This window comes from Pristiophorus japonicus, chromosome 3 (assembly GCF_044704955.1).
Source record: "Pristiophorus japonicus isolate sPriJap1 chromosome 3, sPriJap1.hap1, whole genome shotgun sequence".
Taxonomy (NCBI): domain Eukaryota; kingdom Metazoa; phylum Chordata; class Chondrichthyes; family Pristiophoridae; genus Pristiophorus; species Pristiophorus japonicus.
In genome coordinates this window covers 109,744,833-109,772,020 of record NC_091979.1, presented here as the reverse complement: position 1 = coordinate 109,772,020, position 27,188 = coordinate 109,744,833, and the positions used below count along the sequence as shown (strand labels likewise).

Genomic DNA, 27,188 nt, shown 5'->3' with positions numbered 1-27,188 from the left:
TCTGCTGACAAGCCCCGCCCCTTCAATGTGGAGAGGGTGACTAAAAGATCCACCCATGGCTTAACTCTACTGGAACTTCAAATTCCATGTGAAATTCAAGCCATGCCAGGATCCAGTCCGCCTTCTGCCCCCCTTTTCCGATGTAGCCACTACTTACTCTCTCTCCAGACCCAGGAATTTTGGGGCCATAGTCTTAACTGAGACCCTCCAGAATACTGAGATTGGTGCATTGTTAGAGATTATGGGGAGAAATTCCGGGCGTTTTCACCTCCTGTTAGCACCCCCGGGCGGGCGCTAACAGGGCGTAAACAACTCTTCGCCCGGGTGCTGCGCCGTGGGAGTTTAGCGGTAACCGGTAGCGCCCTGCTCCGCCAGCGATGACAACAACATCACCATGCGCAGCAACTCATTTTGCCCCAGGGCAAAAATTCGGTAGCGTCCCATAAAGCTGTGCCAGGCGATGCCAGCTATAACTTCAGGGGGCGTGTACTGGACTCGAGGCTGCTCGCAGGATGAAATTTAATGGGGAGGTGGTGATTTCAAAATTAAAAAATTGGCCGACTTATCAGTTGCAGCCTGATGGATGTTGAATCGCAGGGTCCATGCTGCGATGTTCCAGGCCAGCACTCCACATGTGTGCCGGGCTGATGCTGCGGCTCCCAGCTCCCCGATGGTCCAGGTAGGTACCCGTTTCTCCCCCACAGAGTCGGCAGCTTGTGCCTCCCCTTTAATGAAGGGGAGGGCCCTGTCTACATGGCAGCGCTATGTGTCCCACCGCGTAGCGCTATGCCCTTCACTGATTGCTTCCGTCCCACTCGTGCCCCACAGAGCAAGTGGGGCACAATATTTTGCACTCCACTTGGTCCCGGGGCTCCAGATGTCCTGGCCAATATTCCTCCCTCAGCGAACACCAATTAAAAGCAAGTTAACCGGTTATGCAACTTATTTGCTGTTGTAGAGCCTTATTGTACACACATTGGCTGCTCTGTTGTTTCCATGACAGACGGCATTTCAATAATAATTAACTGGTTGTGGAGCACTTGGGATGTCCTCAAAACATGAAGTCTTCCTTTCCCTTCTTGTGTAGCTCTAGTTTATTTGTCAGGGCCAAAAACTCATCATATTTTAAACTATAACACATCAATTTGAAGTGAACACTGCTTTAGTTTCTCTGCAAACACTTTGTCAATTATGCATTGCCCGTTTGAGATATTTGACTGTCTGTAATTTAATAGCTAGGATTAAGAAATGCATGTGTTTACATCTGTGCAGATACATTTATTTCATTGTCTACAGCTGTAGCGATACAAATAATGAACAAACAACCTCAAGGTATCATGATCAATCCAATATCTAAAATTAATTGATCAGTATTTAGTACTTGATGTCAGCAAAAGTTTGAGCTATTTTTCATAAAGTAGAGCTGTTACCCTTTATAAAGGTATATGATATACATAATGTTATTGGTGCTTATTAACAAAGAATGCATGTAAGTAATACAGTCTCCCATAACAGGACCACAAAGAAGTTCTGTTGTAATATAATCTGCTTTTATGTTTAATTAATGATTATTTAAATTATAGAAGTTTCAAAGCTGATAACTTGTTTCCTGTAGGTGTTCCTCAAGTATTATCAAGTAGAGCAGTTAAATTTACTGCTCAGAGAAGTCATTGCCAGCATTGTGGTTATTCAAGCCCACATCAAAGGCTGGCTGGGTGCCAGGAGATACAAGAAAGCACAAGCAAAAAAACAAAGCAGTGCCATCATCATCCAGTCAGGTATGTACAAAATTGTTGCTAATTAATAGAGCAGAAGTGCTTTGAAAGTGAAGTTAAGACTGTTTAGATTTATACTATTATCAAGCACAATTTTACTAGATTATATTTATCAAACTTTACAACTACTAAAGGGGTGATTTTAATACGACTCGCCAGCAGAAACAGGATAGGTAGGCAGTTAAAATTGTCCGGCAGACTTACCCACCAATGCCACGCTCCGTTCCTACTGTCTTCTGTTTTAACCTATTTTTCTGAGAAGGTGGCAAATATACCTGCCCAAAACCAGCGGTGTTGTCCTTTAATTATGCAGATTGGGATGCAATGACATCATTGCTCTGCGACTGCTCTTCTAACTGCTGGCTTGAGTGAAGAAGCCGCTGTGGCTTTCCTGGTAGGTCAACATAGGCGGAAGGGGATTTCAGGCCAGAAGTGGACCAAACAGATAAGTTTTTTTTAAACTTTCCTTGTTGGGCCTGGAGGAACAAGGAAAGTTTAAGCCTCCCCTGTCTGGACCTGACTACTCCAGAAACCCCCTCCCCATGACTTACCTGAGTGCCAGCAAGCGTTTCTTTGCAAGCGCTCTAGTCAGAACTCCTTCATGGCAAATGAGCCAAAGGTGGGCAGAGGAAACGTTACGACACCCTCAAAGCCTCATTGACAAAGTGCAACATCCACACTAACACCTGGGAGTCCCTTGTCAAAGACCGCCCTAAGTGGAGGAAGTGCATCCGGGAGGGCTGAGCATCTCAAGTCTCATCGCCGAGAGCATGCATAAATCAAGCGCAGGCAGCGGAAAGAGCATGCGGCAAACCAGTCCCACCCACCCTTTCCCTCAACGACTATCTATCCCACCTGTGACAGGGACTGTGGTTCTCGTATTGGACTGTTCAGCCACCTAAGGACTATTTTTTTTTAGAGTGGAAGCAAGTCTTCCTCGGTCCCAAGGGACTGCCTATGATGATGATGACTTTGGTCCTGACTGGCAACCTCTTGCTGTGTGAAATTATGCTCCTGCCCACCGGCCACCTGCTTCCTGTCTGTTTTGGATGGGCAACTGATCAGATGCGTGCCGATGGGGCACTATACATAGTAATGACTTGGACAAAGGGATAGAGGGGGCAAAATTGGTTATGGTCCATTTTTGGGCTTGAGATCGATGATGTGTTTGATGCGCAGGCCAGAAGCCACAATCCCGAGGCTCGGCCCAAATTGGGCCTCGGAGCTTCTTGACATAATTCTACTGAGCTATGGACACTATTCGGCACCAGAGGTATCTTGCTGGTGCCCTCCAGACCAATTTGGGCTGGCTGTGATGCGGTCAGTGGTCCTCGGGTTGATCCGGGAGGGGCAACAAATAGGAGGGTGGTGTATGCAGGCTGGCGGCTTCTCACAGTGTTGCGATGGAGGTGAAAGGATCACTGCTGCTCCTCCTGGTTGCACTTTTAGGCAAAACAAACAACTGACCGATTTGTTGGCAGCATTGTCTTTAAGGCCTGCTGATTACACAAACCCAAAAAATGCCTAATGCAGTGCTGCTGAATTTGGAGTGGGGTCTTGAAGCAGATGTTAGGCCCCTCATTAGCATATGCAAAGACCTAATGCCTGTTTGAGACAGCTGCCAGGGAAACCTAAATATAATTCAACCCAATAATTGGGACATGGCCCTGTAAAATTGGTGCTTTTGGTCCCCATTTTTCACCCAAAACGTAGGTGCAGTGGTGTTCAGTTTTGCTCCCAGAGAGTTGGATATCCAAGTTTCCAGATGACATTAAGTTAGGGGCACAGTAGGTTGAATAGATGGTAACAGAAAATTATAAAGGGACACAGATAGATTAAGTGACTGGGTAAACTGTAGCAGATGGAGTTCAATGTAGGGAAGTGTGAGGTCATCCACTTTGAATCTGAAAAAGAAAATTGGAATATTTTCTTAATGGTGAGAGACTCGGTGCTTTACAGGAACAAAGGGATTTAGGTCTTGATATACACAAGTCACTAAAAGCTAGTGCACGGGTAAAAAAAATTAATAATAAAATGTAATGAAATGTTGGCCTTTATCTCAAGGGGGTTGGAATACAAGAGTGAGGAAGTGATGCTTCTGTGCACAGAGCCTTGGTCAGAACCCATCTGGAGTACTGCATTCAAGTTTCGCCACTACATCTCAGGAAGGATATATTAGCCTTAGCGAGGCTTTCACCAGAATAATAACTGGGCTTAAAGGGTTAAATTAAGATAACTATTGCTTACACTTGGTTTCTCTGCCCTCGAGTTTAGAAGGTTAGAAGGTTGAGGGGGTAATGATTAAAGGATTCGATCAGATAGATAGCAAAGAAACTGTTATGTATGTAAACATTACCAATGTGTAAGATTTGTCACCAGGGGGCGCACCTGTGCATACTCTGGGCAAGCAGATATAAAAGGCAGTCTACCATGCTGCCTCCTCACTCTGGAATCACAATAAAGAGTCCAAGGTCACAACAGTTTGAGCTTAAGATATACAGTTTTATGGAGTTATTCTAAACATAACAATTGGCGACGAGTAACAGATCACGAACTTTCACGCAGCTATGGCTGCCATTGGTATTCTTGAGAGATTTGTTGAGGGTGATGATTGGAAAGCCTTCATTGAGCGTCTTGACCAGTACTTCGTGGCCAACGAGCTGGAAAAGGCAGAAACCGCGACCAAGCGCAGGGCGATTCTCCTCACCGTTTGCGGGTCCACGATATATGGCCTCATCAAAAATCTGCTAGCACCAATGAAACCAACGGACAAGCCATATGAAGAGCTGTGTACGCTGGTTCGGGAACACCTCAAGCCGAAGGAGAGCATCTTGATGGCCAGGTAACGCTTTTATACGCACCATCGCTCCGAGTGCCAGGACGTGGCGAGCTATGTCGCCGACCTAAGACGCCTTGCCGGACCGTGTGTGTTTCCTGGACTTTTGGAGGAAGTGTTGCGGGACTTTATCGTGCTTGGAATTGGCCACGAGGTCATTCTTCGCAAACTGCTGTCTGCCAAATCCCTAGATCTGAGCAAGGCCATCACGATAGCCCAGGCTTTTATGTCCACGAACGATAACACTAAACAGATATCATTGCAGCATCAGAACTCACCAGTAATTACTGTGCATAAAATAACGCCTTCAGCAGGCAGAACTGTACATGGCAGGGCCTACATGCCCGCAGAGGCCAGACCTAGGATGACTCAGAGTCCGCCGTGGGGCATGAATGCGAATCAATTAGCACCGTGTTGGCGCTGCGGGGGTAATCATTGAGCCCATCAATGTTGATTCAAGCACTACGTGTGCAAGAGCTGTGGAACAATGGGGCACCTCCGGCGAATGTGCAGACGTGCTGCGACTCACCACGTGGCAGAGTTGGCAGAAGATGTCCGATCTGGCATGGATCACGCTGAACGAGTAAGAGAGGCAACTCAACCCAAGGCTGAAGAGGAAGTGTATGGGATACACACCTTCACCACCATAAGCCCTCCGATAATGTTAAAAGTCAAATTAAACGGCATTCCAGTTTCCATGGAATTGGACACGGGGGCGAGTCAGTCAATTATGAGTCAGAAGGCTTTTGAGAAACTGTGGGGCAACAAGGCACAAAGGCCAAAACTAAGTCCGATCCACACCAAGCTGCGCACTTGCACTAAAGAGCTCATACCAGTCATTGGCAGTGCAGCAGTGAAGGTATCGTATGCTGGAGCTGTGCATGATTTAACACTATGGATTGTACCAGACGATGGCCCAACGCTGTTCGGCAGAAGCTGACTCGAAAAGATCCGATGGAACTGGGACGACATCAAAGCACTGTCTTTGGAGGATGACGCCTCGTGCGCTCAAGTGCTCAACAAATTCCCGTCGTTATTCGAGCCAGGCATCGGCATCTTCACAGGCACCAAAGTGCAGATCCATCTAGTCCCTGATGCACGACCCGTTCATCACAAGGCCCAAGCGGTTCCATACATGATGCAAGAAAAAGCCGAGATCGAGCTGGACAGACTTCAACGAGAAGGGATCATATCACCAGTCGATTTCAACAAGTGGGCCAATCCAATTGTTCCGGTGCTGAAGAGCGCTGGGACAGTCAGAATCTGTGGGGACTACAAGATAACGATCAACTGAATCTCGTTACAGGACCAGTACTCACTACCCAAAGTGGGTGACCTGTTTGCAACGCTAGCAGGGGGGAAGTCGTTCACCAAGCTGAAAACTGGATCTAACCTCTGCTTACATGACACAGGAGCTGGCTGAACTTTCGAAAAAATTGATGTGCGTCAACACGCACAGAGAACTGTTCATATACCACAGATGCCCCTTTGGGATTCGTTCGGTGGGCAGCCACCTTCCAGAAGAATATGGAGAGTCTGCTGAAATCGGTTCCGTGCACCGTGGTGTTCCAAGACGACATCTTGATCACTGGCCGCAACACCACCGAACACTTGCACAACCTGGAAGAGGTTCTCAAGCAACTGGACAGGGTGGGACTCATGTTGAAACACTCCAAGTGTGTTTTCCTGGCACCAGAGGTTGAATGTCTGGGGAGAAAGATTGCGGCGAACGGCATCAGACCCACCCACTCCAAGACAGAGGCCATCAAGAATGCATCCAGACCCCAGACAACAGAATGTGACGGAGCTGCGTTCGTTCCTGGGACTCCAACTATTTTGGTAACTTTCTACCGGGGTTGAGCACTTTGCTGGAACCATTGCATTTATTGCTATGCAAGGGTGATGACTGGGTTTGGGGTAAAGCTCAAGAGACAGCCTTTAACAAGGCCAGAAACCTGCTATGTTCTAACAAGTTACTTGCATTGTATGTCTCGTGTAAACGTTTAGTACGAGCCTGTGATGCATCTTCGTACGGGGTCGATTGTGTGTTACAGCAAGCCAATAGGTCAGGCAAACTGCAACCGGTTGCATATGCGTCCAGAAGCTTATCTAAGACTGAAAGAGCCTACAGTATGATTGAAAAAGAAGCCTTAGCATGCGTATCCGGGGTTAAGAAAATGCACCAATACCTATTTGGGCTCCGGTTCGAGCTCAAAACCGACCACAAGCCGCTCATTTCGTTGTTCGCAGAAAGCAAAGATATTAACACCAATGCTGCATCCCGCATCCTAAAATGGGCACTAACGTTATCTCTGTATGATTATATAATCCGCCATAGACTGACACGGAAAACTGTACGGATGCCCTCAGTCGGCTACCATTGCCCACCACTGGGGTGGAAATGGCGCAACCCGCAGACTTGCTCCTTGTAATGGATGCTTTTGAGAGTGAGAGGTCCCCCGTCATGGCTCGCCAGATCAGGACCTGGACTAGCCAGGACCCGGTGCTATCACTAGTAAAAGGCTGCATCCTCAATGGAAGCTAGTCGGTGGTCCCAGGGGAAATGCAAGATGAAATTAAGCCATTCCACTGACACAAGGACGAAATGTCCATCCATTTGGACTGCCTCCTATGGGGGAATCATGTAATTTAGCCAAAAATAGGCATGGAAACGTTTATACGCGTCCTTCACAGTACCCACCCAGGCATAGTCATGATGAAGGCTATCGCCAGGTCGTACGTTTGGTGGCCTGACATTGACTCGGAATTGGAGTCATGCATACACCAATGCAACACTTGTTCACAGTTGAGCAATGCACCAAGGGAGGCCCCACTGAGTCTGTGGTCATGGCCCTCCAAACCGCGGTCAAGGGTCCACATAGATTTCGCTGGCCCCTTTCTCGGAAAGATGTTCCTAGTAGCAGTGGATGCTCACTCTAAATGGATTGAATGTACAATAATATCATCATGTACGTCCACTGCCACCATTGAAAGCCTCCATGTTCGCCACACATGGTTTGCTCGACATCCTTGTTAGTGACAATGGACCGTGCTTCACCAGCTCGGAATTCAACGAGTTCATGACCCGCAATGGCATCAAGCATGTCAGGTTTGCGCCATTTAAGCCCGCATCCAATGGTCAAGCGGAACGGGCAGTCCAAACCATCAAACTGAGCTTGAAACATGTGACGGACGGTTCCCTGCAGACCCGGCTATCTCGGATTCTGCTCAGCTACTGCACGCGATCCCACTCGCTTACAGGGGTTCCCCCTGCAGAATTGCTGATGAAGAGAGCACTCAAACCAGGTTCTCCTTAGTCCACCCGGATCTCAATGATCATGTAGAAACCCGGCGTCACCGGCATAACATGTACCACGATCGCGCGACATTGAAGTTAATGATCCTGTGTTTGTTCTTAATTATGGTCATGTTCCCAAATGGGTTGCTGGTACTGTGTTAGCCAAGGAGGGGAATAGAGTGTTTTTTGTCAAACTTTTGAACGGACAAACGTGCAGAAAGCACTTGGATCAGACCAAACTGCGGTTCTCTGACAGCCAAGAACAGTTTGAAGAGGACATTACCATCATTGATCCACCCACACACACCCAACCAGCAATCGACCTCGCGGTCAACCATGAGGATGAACCCACCATACCCGATGGTCTGATCAGACCAGCCGTGCTGCAGTGCAGCAATGATCCGACCGACTCACCCATGCTAGGACTTCAACTCAGGCGATCAATGCGGGAACGCTGAGCCCCGGATCGTCTCAACTTGTAAATAACTTACGTAAGACTTTGGGGGGAATGATATTATGTATGTAAACATTCCCAATGTGTAAGACTTGCCACCAGGGGGCGCATCTGTGGGAGACCCAAGGGTCACCTGTATAAAAAGCAGACTACCATGCTGCTTCCTTACTCTGGAGTCACAATAAAGAGACCAAGGTCACAACAGTTTGAGCTTAAGATTTCCAGTCTTGTGGAGTTATTCTAAACATAACAGAAACTATTTTGTCTGGTGGAGGAATCCAGAACAAGAGGGCAAGCCTTTAGGAATGAAATCAGGAATCACTTTTTCACACAACGGTTAGTGGATATCTGGAACTCTCGCCCTCAAAAGGCTATGGATGCTGGCTCACTTGAAATTCTCAAGACTGAAGTAGATAGATTTTGTTAAGTAAGGGTATCAAGGGATATGTAGCAGTGGCGGGTTAATGGAGTTGAAGTTCTGATAATCATGATCTAATCGAATAGCGGTGGATCAGGCTCGAGGGGCTGAATGGCTTACTCATTTTATGTATGCATGCATATGCACACAAGCGCCCACTTGACGAAGATCCATGTCATTTTATGTTCCGATCAAAAAAATATTCAACCTCAAAGTTTATCACAGAGAACTAATTCTATTGTCTAAACTCTAAACTTGTTCCAGATGGCACTTTACTCTGCTGTAGAGGGTCAAAATCAAGAGAACTTACCATTCCTCAGAGTTTACCTCAGTCAATCTGGAATAAAAAGTTCATAGTAGCCTTGTAGCTCATATTCCGAATAAAGTATCAATAACATTATTAATTTTCCACTCGGTGTGGCAGGGTCGTGATAGCACATCCAGATGTCCATAAGCATGGTATGGACCTCTCAATATTTTGTCCAGTCAGCTTAAAAGAATTTTTATTTCTTTCAGACGTTTTCCTACATGAAAGGCACTATATAAATGCAGGCTGTTGTTAATGATTATTCAGCATTTCTAACGCAGATTGGGCCATATGTTGTAAGCATGCATGGAAACAGGATATCTGGCGCTGGAGCAGATTTAAAGACCTGCTGTTGTGGCTTAAAGGGGCTACAGCACATACTTGGATAATTACCCCAATGTGTTCTCTTTTCCAAAGAAAACAAGACCAACTTCCTCAACAACATCATCTTTGATGGAGAGTAGTTTGCAACATGCATCAGATGTAAAAAGCATTTTATTTTTATATAGCCCAACCCTACTCATCATACTCATAAGCAGTTTATGTTTGTCAAGTCAAGTCTTGTGATGACATCATTACATATAACAACATTTTGTGCCCCATAACATGCATACAACTGCAAATTATACAACTGCATCGGGTGATTAATAATGGGTCTTGGTCCCAGGTCAGCCAATCCAGAATCTAGGATACACTGGCATAAGACTCAAACTGCATGATTTACACTGTATTGCATCCACTGATGATTGCAAGATTAATTCCAGGTTCTCGCATCCAGTTTTATATGACAGTACTGTCAAAATCATGTGAATGCTCTCAGATCAAATTAACTCTCCCAAATAATCTACTTGAAGAAAATATCCGAGACAGACAAGTTTATCCCCTGTAAAAATACACAACGTGAAAGATTTATAAACGCCCATAAATAAGGACAGAGAATACCAGTCATGGGCAAAAGGTGCATATTTATAGAGCCTGAGCAATGGAAGGGGGAAGTGGACTTGATTTATTCACTTAAAAACAGATATTTAGAAATTTGTATTTTCATAGAAGTGTTTAAAAGTTATGAAAATTAAATGTACATATTGGTTACACATCCAAGACATTAAAGAAATTGTATATATTTTAAGTAAACATATTGCAAAAATCACTTCCCTTTTTTCCATGAATTAAAATTGCTTTGTAAAGCAAAAACACCCTTTTTCAAGTAAATCTTGTAGCATTCATACAAATTCTGGCAGAACACAAGCCAGCCAAAGGGAGACTGTGTGTTTAATAATTATGCATTATATGCAGTTTATTCTTTCCAATCCCTGGCTCATCAGTCACTTGTTTGTTATTAGCCTGGAGAGGACATGTTGCTCATAAAATCTACAAGCAACTGAAGACACAAAGACAAGCTGCCATTTGTATTCAAACAGGTAATGCAAGTGCTCTAAAATATCACTTTACACTTCCTAAACAAAAATGTTGTAGATAGCAGCTATATCTAACAAATGCTACAGTAACCCAATTGTGATGCATATTTTCATAGAAATTATAGTTTTCATACTTGCATATATTAATTATCTTTAGTATCAACTTTTGTTGTAGAGCATAAAGATATTTCTACGATGGCCGAATAAAAGAATTATACAGTTTTACAGGAATATCAGAAACTGCCAAACAACAATATATAGTCCTAGAATTAAAAATGAAAGAAAATGCTGGAAATTCACAGCAAAAGAGAAAAATAGGTAACAATTTTAGGTGTGTTTTTTTCATCTGAACTTAGACCTAAAATCTACTGTTGGTGGATTGTAATGGGTCACTTTGGCAGTAAATCAACTTGCCTGTTCAAAGAATTTTCCTTTTCTGGCAAAGACAAGGATGTATAAGCATTTAAATATCTGCCTGGATTTAGTAGCATTAGATTTTTATTGACACTGCTGTTAGAAAGGAAAAGTTGAAAAATCAATCTGAGCAGTCAGTGGGAGGTTTGTAATACATTAAATCTCTTTTCCCACCCCCACCTCCCCCAAATGCTATTGAATATGATAATCTGCCAGGCCACCTGCCATCCCTGTGGCTGTTAGTATTTTTAACCACCAACTAGTTAAGACCCATGTGGGCAATGTTGTAAAACAATAGCTGTATTAACAGACTGATTTCGATGCTGCACGTGACGTGTGTCAAGCACTCAGCAAATTACATTGCTGCTTACCTTAATGGGCTATCACATATTCTTACAATTTATAAATTCGATAACCCTGCGCATGGTACCTTAGTTTTAGGCCTAAACTTCACGCCCATTTCTATCTGCATGTGTCAAGCAATGCAGTCAGTCCATCCCTACTGTCTGATCATATGGTAATAGGGCCTAGTTGTCCATGTCCTTATTGAATTTGGGTTCTGATGGAGCTGCTCAAGCTGGTCAATATCTATGCTGCCAAGCTACACTCAAGAATCTGGCCCTGAAATTATGTGTCCTGCCATCTGCCGACAGATGGAGCTGGGCAGAACTTTGACCTGCCCAATGCCGCTGACACTGACCCTGTCAATAATTGCAAGGTCAGTTATTTACAACATTGCTGAGCGGGACAGAGGCACATGCCCTGCCAGCAATTGCAATTACGTGGGGAGACCCAGTAAATATTGTGCAGTGGGATGAGGGTGGGCGGGGTTGGTAAACTCAAGAAGCCTTTGTGAAGGTAAAAGTGCTCCATTTAAAGCAGTACCAGCATGCAGCAATGTGAAGATATGGTTGCAATAAGAACGAGTAAGAAGAGAGCAATCTACAAAGTGAAATTAGGCACAGGATGGATGGAATAGTAGGAGTGGGTGGCAAGTGACCTGTCAACACAGCAGCCAGAACCACATGAAAGGCAATGGGCAATGAGTGGCAACTCCCATCCATTGCAGGGAGTAGTTCAATGATCTCACAAAGTCAAGTTTTCAGATCTCTCTGCAGAATAGTGGGGTGAACCATTGCTTCTTTACACATAAATTTTCCAACATTCCATTGACTCTGGATCAGTTCTTATGGAGTGGAGGGTAGCCAATGTAACCCCACTTTTTAAAAAAGGAGGGAGAGAGAAAACAGGGAATTATAGACCGGTCAGCCTGACATCAGTAGTGGGTAAGATGATGGAATCAATTATTAAGGATGTCATAGCAGCGCATTTGGAAAGAGGTGACATGATAGGTCCAAGTCAACATGGATTTGTGAAAGGGAAATCATGCTTGACAAATCTTCTGGAATTTTTTGAGGATGTTTCCAGTAGAGTGGACAAGGGAGAACCATTTGATGTGGTATATTTGGACTTTCAGAAGGCTTTCGACAAGGTCCCACACAAGAGATTAATGTGCAAAGTTAAAGCACATGGGATTGGGGGTAGTGTGCTGACATGGATTGAGAACTGGTTGTCAGACAGGAAGCAAAGAGTAGGAGTAAATGGGTACTTTTCAGAATGGCAGGCAGTGACTAGTGGGGTACCGCAAGGTTCTGTGCTGGGGCCCCAGCTGTTTACACTGTATATTAATGATTTAGACGAGGGGATTAAATGTAGTATCTCCAAATTTGCGGATGACACTAAGTTGGGTGGCAATGTGAGCTGCGAGGAGGATGCTATGAGGCTGCAGAGCGATTTGGATAGGTTAGGTGAGTGGGCAAATGCATGGCAGATGAAATATAATGTGGACAAATGTGAGGTTGTCCACTTTGGTGGTAAAAACAGAGAGACAGACTATTATCTGAATGGTGACAGATTAGGAAAAGGAGAGATGCAACGAGACCTGGGTGTCATGGTACATTAGTCATTGAAGGTTGGCATGCAAGTACAGCAGGCGGTTAAGAAAGCAAATGGCATGTTGGCCTTCATAGCGAGCGGATTTGAGTACAGGGGCAGGGAGGTGTTGCTACAGTTGTACAGGGTCTTGGTGAGGCCACACCTGGAGTATTGTGTACAGTTTTGGTCTCCTAACCTGAGGAAGGACATTCTTGTTATTGAGGGAGTGCAGCGAAGGTTCACCAGACTGATTCCCGGGATGGCGGGACTGACCTATCAAGAAAGACTAAATCAACTGGGCTTGTATTCACTGGAGTTCAGAAGAATGACAGGGGACCTCATAGAAACGTTTAAAATTCTGATGGGTTTAGACAGGTTAGATGCAGGAAGAAAGTTCCCAATGTTGGGGAAGTCCAGAACCAGGGGTCACAGTCTAAGGATAAGGGGTAAGCCATTTGGGACTGAGATGAGAAGAAACTTCTTCACCCTGAGAGTGGTGAACCTGTGGAATTCTTTACCATAGAAAGTTGTTGAGGCCAATTCACTAAATATATTCAAAAAGGAGTTAGATGTAGTCCTTACTACTAGGGGGATCAAAGGGTATGGCGAGAAAGCAGGAATGGGGTACTGAAGTTGCGTGTTCAGCCATGAACTCATTGAATGGCGGTGCAGGCTAGAAGGGCCGAATGGCCTACTCCTGCACCTATTTGCTATGTTTCTATAACTCTGGGGAAATATTGAAATAAGATCTTCAGGGTTTACACACCCTGGTGGTTGAGTATGAAGAGAAATGTTTTGATCTCCTGCAGTGCTGCTTCATGAGCCTGGCTTCCTGGGTTCTCTGCTGGTCCTTCTACCCTTCCTTTACCAAGAAATACATTTTAAAGAGAAGAATTATCATTGGGAAAACAATTTTGCAGCCTTCCTCTTAGGCTGGAATTTTATCGGCACTGTGAGGACGGGATCAGAGATGGGTCAGCTGTGAAATTTGAAATAGTTGACAGCAGGTCAGGATCCTGCTGTCAACCTGCCTCCACGCTAGTCTCCCAGTTGGGCCTATCAATGCCGAACAGACCTGACACCAAGCAGCGGGAAAGGTAATTTTGATTATTAAGAGCTTGTTAACAGGTACTTAAAAACTATTTTAAGCTCACTTTTAGATTTTAAGAATTCGCCAACGGCTGCCCCGCTGCTCGAGGATCAAGTCAGGTAAAGAGATTGTGTCAGCATGACATGATTTCTTAACTTGATAACTGCAAATGGTCTATAAAAGCTCGATCCCATAGGTGTTCACTTTCCAAGGTTAGAAGCTGTTGCTTACTGCATTTGGAAGACAGATAGAGCTTTATTCAGCTTGCAAATGTTTGGAGCAAACTTTGTACCCAGTGTCACCTCATTGGAACAACCTGTCTCACCATTGACAGATTACTTCTGTCATCTCAAGCTCACCTGCCATCTATTCCATCAACATCGGTGCCCTTGAAAAAATCTCACCTTGGCCCTCAAAATCCCACCACGATCAGCCCCAACACCTGCATTAGCAGGCACACCAGCAGCACCAACAACAATTTCAACCTTCTCCGCAATCAACTGATATTGCATAGGACACAGGGCATCAGCACCCGACCATATTGCTGCTCGGGATGCCAGGGATGGGCTTCATCATGGGCAGATTTACTTCACTTGACACTGTACACCCTGGGTGCCACATGATGGGCCAGATTGACACCACCCCACACCAACACCATTAGGCATCCCGACAATGACTAAGCCATCCCTTAACCCTTTATTCCCTTATTGTTTAAGAAACTGTCTATTTAAAACGACAAGGGGATAAGGGGTTATGGGGAGCGGGCGGGGAAGTGGAGCTGAGTCCATGGTCAGATCAGCCATGATCTTATTGAATGGCAGAGCAGGCTCGAGGGGCCATATGGCCTACTCCTGTTCCTATTTCTTATTTTCTTATGTTCTTATCACCATTGCGGGGGGTACATGTATGTATCACCATTCACTGCAACTCACTAAGCCACTTCCAAAGGTGAACACAAATCTGTCCAAGAAGGCAAAGTGTTGAAAATAAAGATGTCAATGTTTGACAACACATTAACATTAACATGATCATTGACTGAAACACCAAAGTGCCTACCCTTGTGTGTTGTTAGTATGCTTGCACGAGGATGAGGATGAGGGTGAGTGTGAGGGGTGGCTAGTGAGATGGCGATGTGATAATACAGATAGAGAGATGGATGGGTGGAAGTGCAAGGTAAGTTTGTGTGAGCAAGGATATGCAGGAGTAGGGTAGGGAAGGCAGAGTGATGGGATGTAATGAGTGGCACAGCAGGATGAGGTTGAGTGTGGCTTTGCAATAACGCTTCGTGATCCAGTGAGATAATTGAAAGGTTTGCGCCATTGCAACCTGGTCCATCCGGACGACATCCCTGCTTATGTCCTCATGTGCAATGTGCAACCAGGCTGTGTTGGTCTCCTGGGGAGGTCTCTCTTGCCCATTTGAAAGGAGGAGAACCTCCCTGTGTGCTGTGACTCCCTCCAGAAGCATATAGAAGGAGTCATGGGAGAGTCTGGGTGCAGCCATGCACCTCTGTGCAGTGATTGCCAGTGTTTGAAGCTCCTCAGTACTGTAGATCACTGACCGCACAACTATCAAAATCAATTTGGACATGATCCCTTTTATAGAAACCGTCTGGTGGTGCATTATCAATTGACATCATCAGATCTGCTTCCTTTTAATTGGCTGGGAACCTTGCTGGGCGGGCTTAACAAGCGCAATCACCGTAAGATCACTTGTACAGAGCAGGATAGAGAGAGCAGCGGGCTGGAACCTCACTACAGACCCCGGCCGCAGCAAACCCGCCTCAATACGTAGAATCGTGGCCTTTATTTTTGCTGAAAGTTCCCAAACAAGGAGTGGTCTTGAGGGAAACCTCCAAATGAAGCCAAGAGCCTCGAAAATAAATAGCAAAATATTTTGAAAAAAGAGCAGTGCATAGTAAAGTTATGAGGCTTTGGTGTAACAGCACTGTGAAACTAAACAATTTGGGTCCGAAATTCAGTACCACTGGAAAGCTGGTGCTCCGCCCACCCCCCCCCCCCCCCCCACCTTTTTGGGGACATTAACACCAAAAAGATTTTGTGGCTGGGCCACCCTATATTCAGTTCCAAAAGTGGAAAAATGCGTTCCAGCTCTAATGAACCCTTCCAAAGTGGATTTTTCAGTGGTGTGGTGTCTTAATTTGAGTGTTATGATCACTGAGAAATTCAGCATGCAGATAAGGGTTTCTAACGAGCCATCTGCTCCCTGGACAGGGTTTGCAGCAAGGCCCTGAGGGGGAAAGGAGGTTGGAAGGAGTTTCAAAGGATGGCTGGTGTAAGAGGTGCAAGGAGAGCCAACAGGTTCACTGATATGGAGCTGGAGACACTAATGAATGGTGTGGAGGACAGAAGAAGAATACTGTTTCCTGACGTGGGGAGACCTGGCAGACCGCCAGTATATAATGCATGGAGGGAGATTGCAGGGGAGGTGTCAGGCACCTCCATATATGTGAGGACCCAGGAGGGTGCTGGCCAGTCTGCACCTTACCCTTCCAGGGTGGCGATAGGTAAACGCCTCCTAGCTCTGGGGTAATGATGATGATCATCATCCTCATCCTCATCCTCATCCTCATCCTCATCCTCCTGTCCCCTCATGATGGCCAGGTTGTGCAGCATGCAGCAGATCATAACGATTATGGAGACACATATACGAGAGTACTGCAAGGTGTCACCAGAGTCGTCCAGGCACCAAAACCTCTGCTTAAGGATGCCTATGCACTGCTTGATGATGCACCTGGTGGCACAATGAACATCATTGTATGCATACTCTGGCACTGTCCTGGGGTTCCACAGAGGAGTGTGCAGCCCAGTGGACAGGGGATATCCCTTGTCCCCAAGCAGCCAACCACAATCCTGATTCAGGCCAATGAAGACGGTGGGCACACTGGTCTGGCGTAGAATGAATGAATGAATCATGGCTACTACCTCTAATATGTCTTTACTTATCTGTAGAATAACTCCACGAGGCCTAGTGCTGTGCTTGAACTGCTGTGACCTTAGTCTCTTTATTGTCGCTCAGAGTGAGGCTGCAATGTGGTGACCAGCCTTTTATACAGCTCCTGCCTGGGCCTCCCACAGTTGCACCCTCTAGTGGTACCAGCATAGTATGTACAGAGTATACATATATGACAACATTTCCCCCCCAAAGTCTTTGATGCAAGTTAGTTACAGGTTGAGGCGATTCGGAACTTTGCGCTTCCTGGTTAATCGTCTGAGTGTCACTTCTGGCATGGGTGAATCTGTCGGGCCACAGCTGTCTTGCAGCGCTGTTGGACTGGACTGTTGGAGATGGTGGGATCATCCTCGTGGTTGGCAGCTAGGTCTGTTGCTGATTGGGTGTGTGTAGGTGGATCGCTGAAGGTAAGGTCCTCTTCTGGTAGTTCCTGGTTACCTGTAAATTGCAATTTGGTCTAGTCCAAATGCTTTCTGCACGTTTGACAAAAAACACTCTCTTCCCCTCCTTGGCTAAAACAGTGCCAGCGACCCATTTGGGGCCATGACCATGATTCAGCACAAACACCGGGTCGTTTACATTGATGTCGCGTGATACAGCCGTGCGATCATGGTACATGTTTTGCCGATAACGCCTGGTTTCCACCTGATCGTTGAGGTCAGGGTGGACTAAGGAGAGCCTGGTTTTGAGTGAACATTTCAATAGTAACTCCGCAGGGGGGACCCAGGTAAGCAAGTGGGTCGTGTCTTGTAATTGATCAGCACCCGGGATAGGTGGGTTTGTAAGGAGACTTCCGTGACGCGTATCAAGCTCTGCTTTATGGTTTAGACTGCCCACTCCGCTTGGCCGTTGGATGCGGGTTTGAACGCGGCAGACCTGACATGCTTGATGCCATTGCGGGTTATGAATTCATTGGCTTCTGAGCTGGTGAAACACGGATCATTGTCGCTGACCAGAATGTCAGGCAAGCCATCGGTGGCGAACATGGCCCTGAGGCTTTCAATGGTGGCAGTGGACATGCTGGATGCTATTATTACACATTCGATCCATTTAGAGTAGGCGTCCACTGCTATTAGGAACATCTTTCCTAGAAAGGGGCCCACATAATCTACGTGGATCCTGGACCATGGTTTTGAGGACCAGGACCACAGACTAAGTAGAGCCTCCCTGGGGGCATTGCTCAATTGGCGCACGCACGACTCCAAGTCCGAGTCAATGTCGGGCCACCAGACGTGGGACCTGGTGATAGCATTCATCATGACTTTGCCTGGGTGGGCACTGTGTAGGTCGCGTATGATGGTTGCTCTGCCTTTTTTTGGCAGGACAACGTGGTTGCCCCGTAAGAGGCAATCCGATTGGATGGACATTTCGTCTTTATGGCGGTGAAACGGCTTGATCTCGTCTTGCATTTCTCTTGGGACCGCTGACCCGCCCCCATTGAGGACACAACTTTTTACAAGAGGTAACACAGGATCCTGGTTGGTCCAGGTCCTGATCTGGCGGGCCGTTACGGGTGACCCTGCACTTTCGAAGACGTCCATGACCAGGTACAGGTCTGCGGGCTCTGCCACTTCCACCCCGGTGGTAGGCAACAGTCGCCGGCTGAGGGTATCGGCGCAGTTCTCAGTGCCTGGCCTGTGGCGGATCGTATAATTGTAGGCCGACAGTGTTAGTGTACATCTTTGGATTCGCGACAAAGCATTGGTATTTATGCCTTTGCTTTCCGAAAACAGTGAGATTAGGGGCTTGTGGTCAGTTTCTAACTCGAACCTGAGTCCGAACAAATACTGGTGCATTTTTTTTTACCCCATAGACACAGGCCAAAGCCTCCTTCTCAACCATACTGTAGGCTCTTTCGGCCTTGGATAGAATTCTGGACACATATGCAACTGGTTGAAGTTTGCCCGTTACATTTGCTTGCTGTAAAACACACCCGACACCGTATGACGACGTGTCACATGCTAAAACTAGACGTTTGCTTGGGTCATGTTGTTATAGATGTAAACTTGTATTTACTCTATACAGCCACCAGAGGGCTCATCCCCTGGAGTCCCAAGGGATCCCATAATCCCTTGGGAGCACAGGTGTTTAAGGAGACCTCACAGGTTGGAGAGGCACCCTGGAGACCTGCAATAAAAGACTAAGGTCACACTTTACTTTGAGTTCATAGTGTTCAGTCTGACTCTTTCTCCATACATAACAACTGGCAATGAGATATAGATAGCGAACCCAAAGATGCAGAGAACAGTGGGCATCCTGGAGAAATTCTCGGAGGGAGATGATTGGGAAACTTTTGTGGAGCGACTCGACCAATACTTCGTGGCCAACGAGCTAGATGGGGAAGAGGATGCTGCCAAATAAAGGGCGATCCTCCTCACTGTCTGTGGGGCACCAACGTATGGCCTCATGAAGAATCTGCTCACTCCAGCGAAACCCACGGAGAAATTGTACGACAATTTGTGCACACTGGTCCGAGAGCATTTGAACCCGAAGGAAAGTGTTCTGATGGCGAGGTACCGATTCTACACCTACAAAAGATCTGAAGGCCAGGAAGTGGCAAGTTATGTCGCCGAGCTAAGACGCCTTGCAGGACATTGTGAATTTGAAGGACATTTAGAGCACATGCTCAGACTTTTTCGTACTTGGCATTGTTCAGTCTGACTCTTTCTCCATCCATAACACATACAATACAAGCAACTTGTTCGAACACAGCAAGTTTCTGGCCTTTTTGAAGACGGCCTCTTGATTTTGACCCCAAACCTAGTCGTCTCCCTTGCATAGCAACTTGTGCAATGGTTCGAGCAAGGTGCTCAACCCTGGAAGAAAGTTACCGAAATAGTTGAGGAGTTCCAGGAACGAGCGCAGCTCCGTTACATTTCGTGGTCTGGGTGCATTCTTGATGGCCTCTGTCTTCGAGTCCGTAAGCCTGATGCTATCTGCCGCAATCTTCCTCCCCAGGAATTCTATCCCTGGCGCTAGGAAGACACACTTGGATCGTTTCAACCTGAGTCCGACTCTGTTTAGTCAACTTAAAACCTCTTGCAGGTTGTGCAGGTGTTCGGTGGAGTCACGACCTATGATTAGGATGTAATCCTGAAATACAACGGTGCGTGGAACCGATTTCAACAGACTGTCCATGTTCCTCTGGAAGATGGCTGCAGCCGAGCGGATCCTGAACGGGCACCTGTGATACAAAAACAGTCCCTTGTGTGTGTTAATGCATGTTCATTTTATCAATGACTCAGCCAGCTCCTGGGTCATGTAAGAGAGTGAATGCCTTTCCCCCTGCTAGTGTCGCAAAGAGATCATCGGCTTTGGGTAGCGGGTACTGGCCCTGTAATGAAACTCGGTTGATCGTTACCTTGTAGTCGCTGCAGATTATGACCGTGCCATCGCTCTTAAGTACCGGAACAATCGGGCTTGCACACTCATTGAATTCGACTGATGATATGATTCTCTCGCTTTGAAGTCTATCCAATTCGATCTCCACTTTCTCCCTCATTGTTATGTTCGTAATAAATTAATGTAACTGAGTACTGTAGACGTGAGTAAGTGTGATCTTAGTTCCTTTATTCTAACTCCAGAGTGTTGGTACAGCATGGGAGGCCTGCTTATATACAGTGCTCCCAAGGGATGCTGGAATCCCTTGGGACTCCAACAGGTACGCCCACTGGTGGCAGTATAATACTGGTTACATAGGGTTGCATACATAACATCACTCCCTCCCAAAGTCAATAGTACACTTATTTACAGGGTGAGGCAATCTGGGGCCTTTCGCTCCCTAGTCGATTGTCTCGGTACAAATGCAGGTGTAGGTGAGTTGGTTGGCTCTTCGCTGGGCTGCTGTGCAGCTGGCCTTGCTGGGCTGCCGGGGATGGTGAGTTCAGCTTCGTGGTCAACCATGATGTCGGTTGCCACTTGTATGTGTGCCGGAGGGTCGAAGTTGCTGGTGTCCTCTTCAGGTTGTTCGTGGCTGTCTGCGAAACGCAGTTTGGTTTGGTTCAAATGCTTTCTGCAAGTTAGTTCATTTGCGAGTTTGACCTGAAACACCCTACTCCTTTCTTTGGCTATGACAGTGCCAGTAAGCCATTTGGGACCATGTCCATAGTTGAGTACAAATACAGGGTCATCGACTTTAATATCGCATGACAAATTTGCGCGATCACAGTACATGCTTTGTTGATGCAACCTGTCCTCGACGTAATCATGGAGATCAGGGTGAACAAGAGAGTTTTGAGTGCCCTTTTCATGAGCAGCTCGGCTGGGGGAACCCCGGTGAGCGAGTGGGGTCTGGTGCAGTAGCCGAGCAGGACTCGGGACAGGCGGGTCTGCAGGGAGCCTTCCGACACGTGTTTCAAGCTTTGCTTGATGATTTGGACAGCCCGTTCTGCCTGGCTGTTGGATGCGAGCTTGAACAGAGCAGATGTGATATGCTTGATCCCATTGCAGGTCATGAATTCCTTGAATTCAGCACTGGTGAAGCACGGCCCATTGTCACTGACAAGGATATCAGGCAGGCCATGCGTGGCAAACATGGCTCGTAGGCTCTCGATGGTGGTAGTGGACATGCTCACAGACATTATTACACACTCAATCCATTTTGAATAAGCATCCACAACAACCAGAAACATTTTGCTTAGAAACGGGCCAACAAAGTCAACGTGGATCCTAGACCACGGTTTGGAGGGCCATGACCACAAACTTAGCGGTGCCTCCCTGGGTGCATTGCTCAGTTGAGACCAAGTGTTGCATTAGCTCATGCAAGACTCCAAATCTGAGTCGATGCCGGGCCACACACATGGCTATAGCTTTCATCATTACTATGCCTGGGTGGGTACTGTGTAGGTCGCGTATGAATGTTTCCCTGCCTTTCTTAGGCAAAACCAAGTGGTATTACTCCACAAAAGACAGTCCGCCTGTATGGACATTTCGTCTTTGCGCCGCTGGAACGGCTTGATCTCTTCATGCATCTCCGCTGGGATGCTGAACCAGCTCCCATGGAGGACACAGTTTTTTTTACAAGGGACAGTAAAGGATCCTGGCTGGTCCAGGTCCTGATCTGGCAGGCCATAACGGGTGACTTTTCGTTTTCAAATGCATCCATCACCAAGAGCAAGTCTGCAGGCTGTGCGATTTCCACCCCGGTGGTGGGCAATGGTAGCTGACTGATTACATAGTTATATGCAGGCAGCGTGAGCGCCCATCAGAGGCATTGGTATTAATCCCTTTGCTCTCTAAGAATAGCGATATGAGCAGCTTATGCTCAGTTTCTAAATCAAACTTAAGACCAAACAGATACTGGTGCATTTTTTTAACCCCGTAAACATATGGACCCAAATTTTTTATGATTTTAACGAAAGAAAGACTTGGATTTATATAGTGCCTTTCACGACCACCAGATATCTCAAAGCGCTTTACAGTCAATGAATTATTTTTGGAGTATAGTCATTGTTGGAAAAGAAAAATTCGGTCAGGCAGAGTCGGCATGGATTTATGAAGGGGAAGTCATGTTTGACAAATTTGCTAGAATTCTTTGAGGATGTAACGAACAGGGTGGATAAAGGGGAACCAATGGATGTGGTATATTTGGACTTCCAGAAGGCATTTGACATGGTACCACATAAAAAGTTACTGCACAAGATAAAAGTTCACAGGGTTGGGGGTAATATATTAGCATGGATAGAGGATTGGCTAACGAACAGAAAACAGAGAGTAGGAATAAATGGTTCATTCTCTGGTTGGCAATCAGTAACCAGTGGGGTGGCACAGGGATCAGTGCTGGGACCCCAACTATTTACAATCTATATTAACGAATTGGAAGAAGGGACCGAGTGTAATGTAGCCAAGTTTGCTGATGATACAAAGATGGGAGGAAAAGCAATGTGAGGAGGACACAAAAAATCTGCAAAAGGATATAGACAAGCTAAGTGAATCTGCAAAAATTTGCAGGTGGAATATAATGTTGGAAAGTGTGAGGTCATGTACTTTGGCAGAAAAAAATCAAAGAGCAAGTTATTTAAATGGAGAAAGATTGCAAAGTGCTGCAGTACAGCGGGACCTGGGGGTAGTTGTGCATGAAACACAAAAGGATAGTATGCAGGTACAGCAAGTGATCAGGAAGGCCAATGGAATCTTGGCCTTTATTCCAAAGGGGATGGAGTATAAAAGCAGAGAAGTCTTGCTACAGTTATACAGGGTATTGGTGAGGCCACACCTGGAATACAGTTTTGGTTTCCATATTTCCGAAAGGATATACTTGCTATTGAGGCAATTCAGAAAAGGTTGATTTTGGAGATGAGGGGTTTGACATATGAGGAAAGGTTGAGCAGGTTGGGCCTCTATGCATTGGAATTCAGAAGAATGAGAGGTGATCTTATTGAAATGTATAAGATTATGAAGGGGCTTGATGGGCTGGATGCAGAGAGGATGTTTCCACTGATAGGAGAGACTAGAACTAGAGGGCACAATCTTAGAATAAGGGGCCATCCATTTAAAACTATGAGGAGAAATATCTTCTCTCGGAGGGTTGTGGATCTGTGGAATTCGCTGCCTTAGAGAGCTGTGGAAGCTGGGACATTGAATAAACTTAAGACAGAAATAGACAGTTTCTTAAACGATAAAGGGTTATGGGGTGCGGGCAGGGAAGTGGACCTGAGTCCATGATCGGATCAGCCATGATCGTATTAAATGGCGGAGCAGGCTCGAGGGGCCATATGGCCTACTCCTGCTCCTATTTCTTATGTTCTTATGTAAAGTAGGAATTGCGGCAGCCATTTTGCGCACAGCAAGGTCCCACAAACAGTAAAGTGATAATGACCAGATAATCTGGGTTTTTTTTGTTACGTTGATTGAGGAATAAATATTGGCCAGGACACAGGGGATAACTCTCCTGCTCATCTTCAAAATAGTGCCATGGGATCTTTTACCTCCACTTGAGGTTTAATATCTTATCCGAAAGATGGCACCTCCGACAGTGCAGTGCTCCCTCAACACTGCACTGGAGTTTCAGTCTAGATTTGTTTTGTGCTCCAGCCCCCCAGAGTGGGACTTGAACCCACAACCTTCTGACTCAACAACAAACAACAATAACTTTTATTTATATAGCGTCTTTAACGCAGTAAAACGTCCTAAGGTGCTTCACAGCAGTGTTATAAGATAAAGCAGATAAATTTGACACCGAGCCACATAAGAAGAAATTACAGCAGATGACCAAAAGCTCGGTCTAAGATGTAGGTTTTAAGGAGCGTCTTAAAGGAGGAAAGCAAGACGGAGAGTTTAGGGAGGGAGTTCCAGAGCTTAGGGCCCAAGCAGCTGAAGGCACGGCCACCGATGATTGAGCAGTTATAATCAGGGATGTTCAAGAGGCCAGAATTTGAGGAGCGCAGACATCTCAGGGGATTGTGAAGCTGAAAGAGATTACAGAGATAGGGAAGGGCAAGGCCATGGAGCGATTTGTAAACAAGGATTTGAATTTTGAAATTGAGGTGTTGCTTAACCGGGAGCCAATGTAGGTCAGCGAGCACAGGGGTGATGGGTGAATGGGATTTGGTGCGAGTCAGGATACGGGCTGCCGAGTTTTGGATGACCTCATGTTTACATAGGGTAGAATATGGGAGGCCAGCCAGGAGTGCGTTGGAGTAGTCAAGTCTAGAGGTAACAAATGCATGGATGAGGGTTTCAGCAGCAGATGAGCTAAGGCCAGGCCAAGGCAGACAATATTACGGAGGTGGAAATAGGCGGTTTTAGTTATGTCGTGGATATGTAGCAGGAAGCTCATTTCAGGATCAAATATGACGCCTAGATTGCGAACAGTCTGGTTTAGCCTCAGATAGATGCTAGGGAGAGTGATGGATTCAGTGGCCAGGGAACGCAGTTTTTGGTGGGGACCAAGGACAATGGCTTCGGTCTTCCCAATATCAAATTGAAGAACATTTCTGCTCATCCAGTACTGGATGTCGGATAAGCAGTCTGATAATTTAGAGACCATGGAGGGGTTGAGAGAAGTGGTGGAGAGGTAGAGCTGGTTGTCGTCACCGTACATGTGGAAACTGACTCCGAGTTTTCGGATAATATCCCCAAGGGGCAGTATATAGATGAGAAATAAGAGGGGGCCAAGGATAGATCCTTGGGGGACACCAGATGTAATGATGTGGGCATGAGAAGAGATGCCATTGCAGGAAATTTTCTGGCTCCGATAAGATAGATATGAATGGAACTAGGTGAATGCAGTCTCACCTAGCTGGACGATGGTGGAGAGGCATCGGAGGAGGATGGAGTGGTCAGCTGTGTGACAGGCTGCAGACAGGTCTAGGAGGCTGGGAAGGGATAGTTTACCTTTGTTACAGTCACAAAGGATGTCATTGGAATTCAGAAGAATGAGAGGTGATCTTATCGAAACGTATAAGATTATGAGGGGGCTTGACAAGGTGGATGCAGAGAGGATGTTTCCACTGATGGGGGAGACTAGAACTAGAGGGCATAATCTTAGAATAAGGGACCGCCTATTTAAAATTGAGATGAGGAGAAATTTCTTCTCTCAGAGGGTTGTAAATTTGTGGAATTCGCTACCTCAGAGAGCTGTGGAAGCTGGGACATTGAAAACATTTAAGACAGAAATAGACAGTTTCTTAAACGATAAAGGGATAAGGGGTTATGGGGAGTGGGCAGAGAGGTGGAGCTGAGTCCATGATCAGATCAGCCATGACCTTACTGAATGGCGGAGCAGGCTCGAGGGGCTGTATGGCCTACTCCTGTTCCTATTTCTTATGTTCTTATGTTCTTATGTTCTTATGTTCTTATGTAAGATGTGAGTTTAGGGCTAGGGCAGGGGTCAGCCTCAGAGGAAGTTTGGCCCGGTGGGCTAGGAGAAGGAAGAGAACTCATAGAGGCAGCTGATCGGATGGTCTCAATCTTTGAGACAAAGACGTCTATGAGCTCCTCACACTTGTTGTTGGCGGTGAGTGTGGTGGAGACAGGGGAGAGGGGTTTAAGAAGATGGTTAGCAGCAGAGAACAGTAGCCGGGTGTTATCTTTGTATTCCAGAATGATCCTGGAATAGTGAGCAGTTTTTTCAAACAAGAGTAGGACCCAATGATTCTTTATGTGGTCCAGCCAGATCTGGCAGTAAATGGCTAAACCAGTTGTCCGCCACAGCCGTTCAAGTCTATGCCCCTTGGACTTGAGGGAGTGAAGATGAAGGCTGTACCAGGGGGAATGGCCAAGGTGAGAGTGAGTAATGGTTTTAATAGGGACTAGGGCATCAAAGGTGGTGGTGAGGGTGTGGTTGAGCAGATCGCTGGCTGCAGAAATGTCATGACTCAGTGACGAGACTGCAACCCACTGAGCCACAGCTGACACAATCAGATTTCCAAGAAGTCTACAATTTTCAAGTAAAGAGCCCCAGCTTTCTAAATCTATTGTGGTAACCAAGGGACTTTAAACAAGTTAACAATATAGTGGCCCTCCTATGAACCTTTTCCAGGGATTCTATTGCCTGTTATTAGGGGAAATAAAGTGAACACTATTCTGCATGAGGCTTGAACAATGTACTATCTAAACAGTACCTACAAATATTTTTTGTTTTGTATCTGATCATCCTGACAATACATCCGAATGCACCACCTGTTTTTGAAATAGAATTTTGGCACCGATTATGAACCTTCAGAGATTCCTGTACTATGATTCCTAGGTGCTTCTCCTGCCTTAATTTACAATCCTGCATGATATACATATGTACAAAAGCAAAGTGTTTCAGATACTGGAAATATGAAATAAAAACAGAAAATGCTGGAAATACTCAGCAGGTCAGGCAGCATCTATGGAGAGAGAAACAGAGTTAATGTTCCCGGCCGATGACCTTTCGTCAGATGTACACATGCCTAGCTTTAGCCTCCCCATGTGCATAACACTACAGTTATTTATATTAAGTGACATTGCCAGTTACAAGCTCATTCCCATATTGAATCTAGATCGCTTGTTATCTATTTTTCTCATCTGTGATCCTAACAATTCCACAAATCTTTGTATCATTAACAAACTTTCAAACAGTTCTTCTGATGCCTTCATCCAGATGATTGATAAAGATGGTAAAGAGCAATGGGCCCTAAAACTGATCCATGCACGACTCCACTGCCATTAATAATAACCTTCTGTCCAAGAGAATGCAACCAATTCCGTATCCACCTCAAAATCCCATCAGATTTTTTCTGCCGTCTTGTCAAAAGCATTTTAAAAATCGAGGTGTACAATATTCAGCTGGTCAGGCAGCATC

The 27,188-nt window shown here is 45.9% G+C and overlaps 1 protein-coding gene across 1 annotated transcript in view; it reads left to right on the top strand.

Moving 5' to 3' along the window:
* myo3b (myosin IIIB) overlaps positions 1-27,188 on the top strand; it is an 839,677-nt gene that overhangs the window by 624,113 nt on the left and 188,376 nt on the right. The window contains exons 27-28 of the mRNA XM_070874695.1: positions 1,616-1,778; positions 10,432-10,509. Of these exons, the coding sequence (XP_070730796.1) occupies positions 1,616-1,778; positions 10,432-10,509 (241 nt within the window). The remainder of the gene's footprint in view (positions 1-1,615; positions 1,779-10,431; positions 10,510-27,188) is intronic.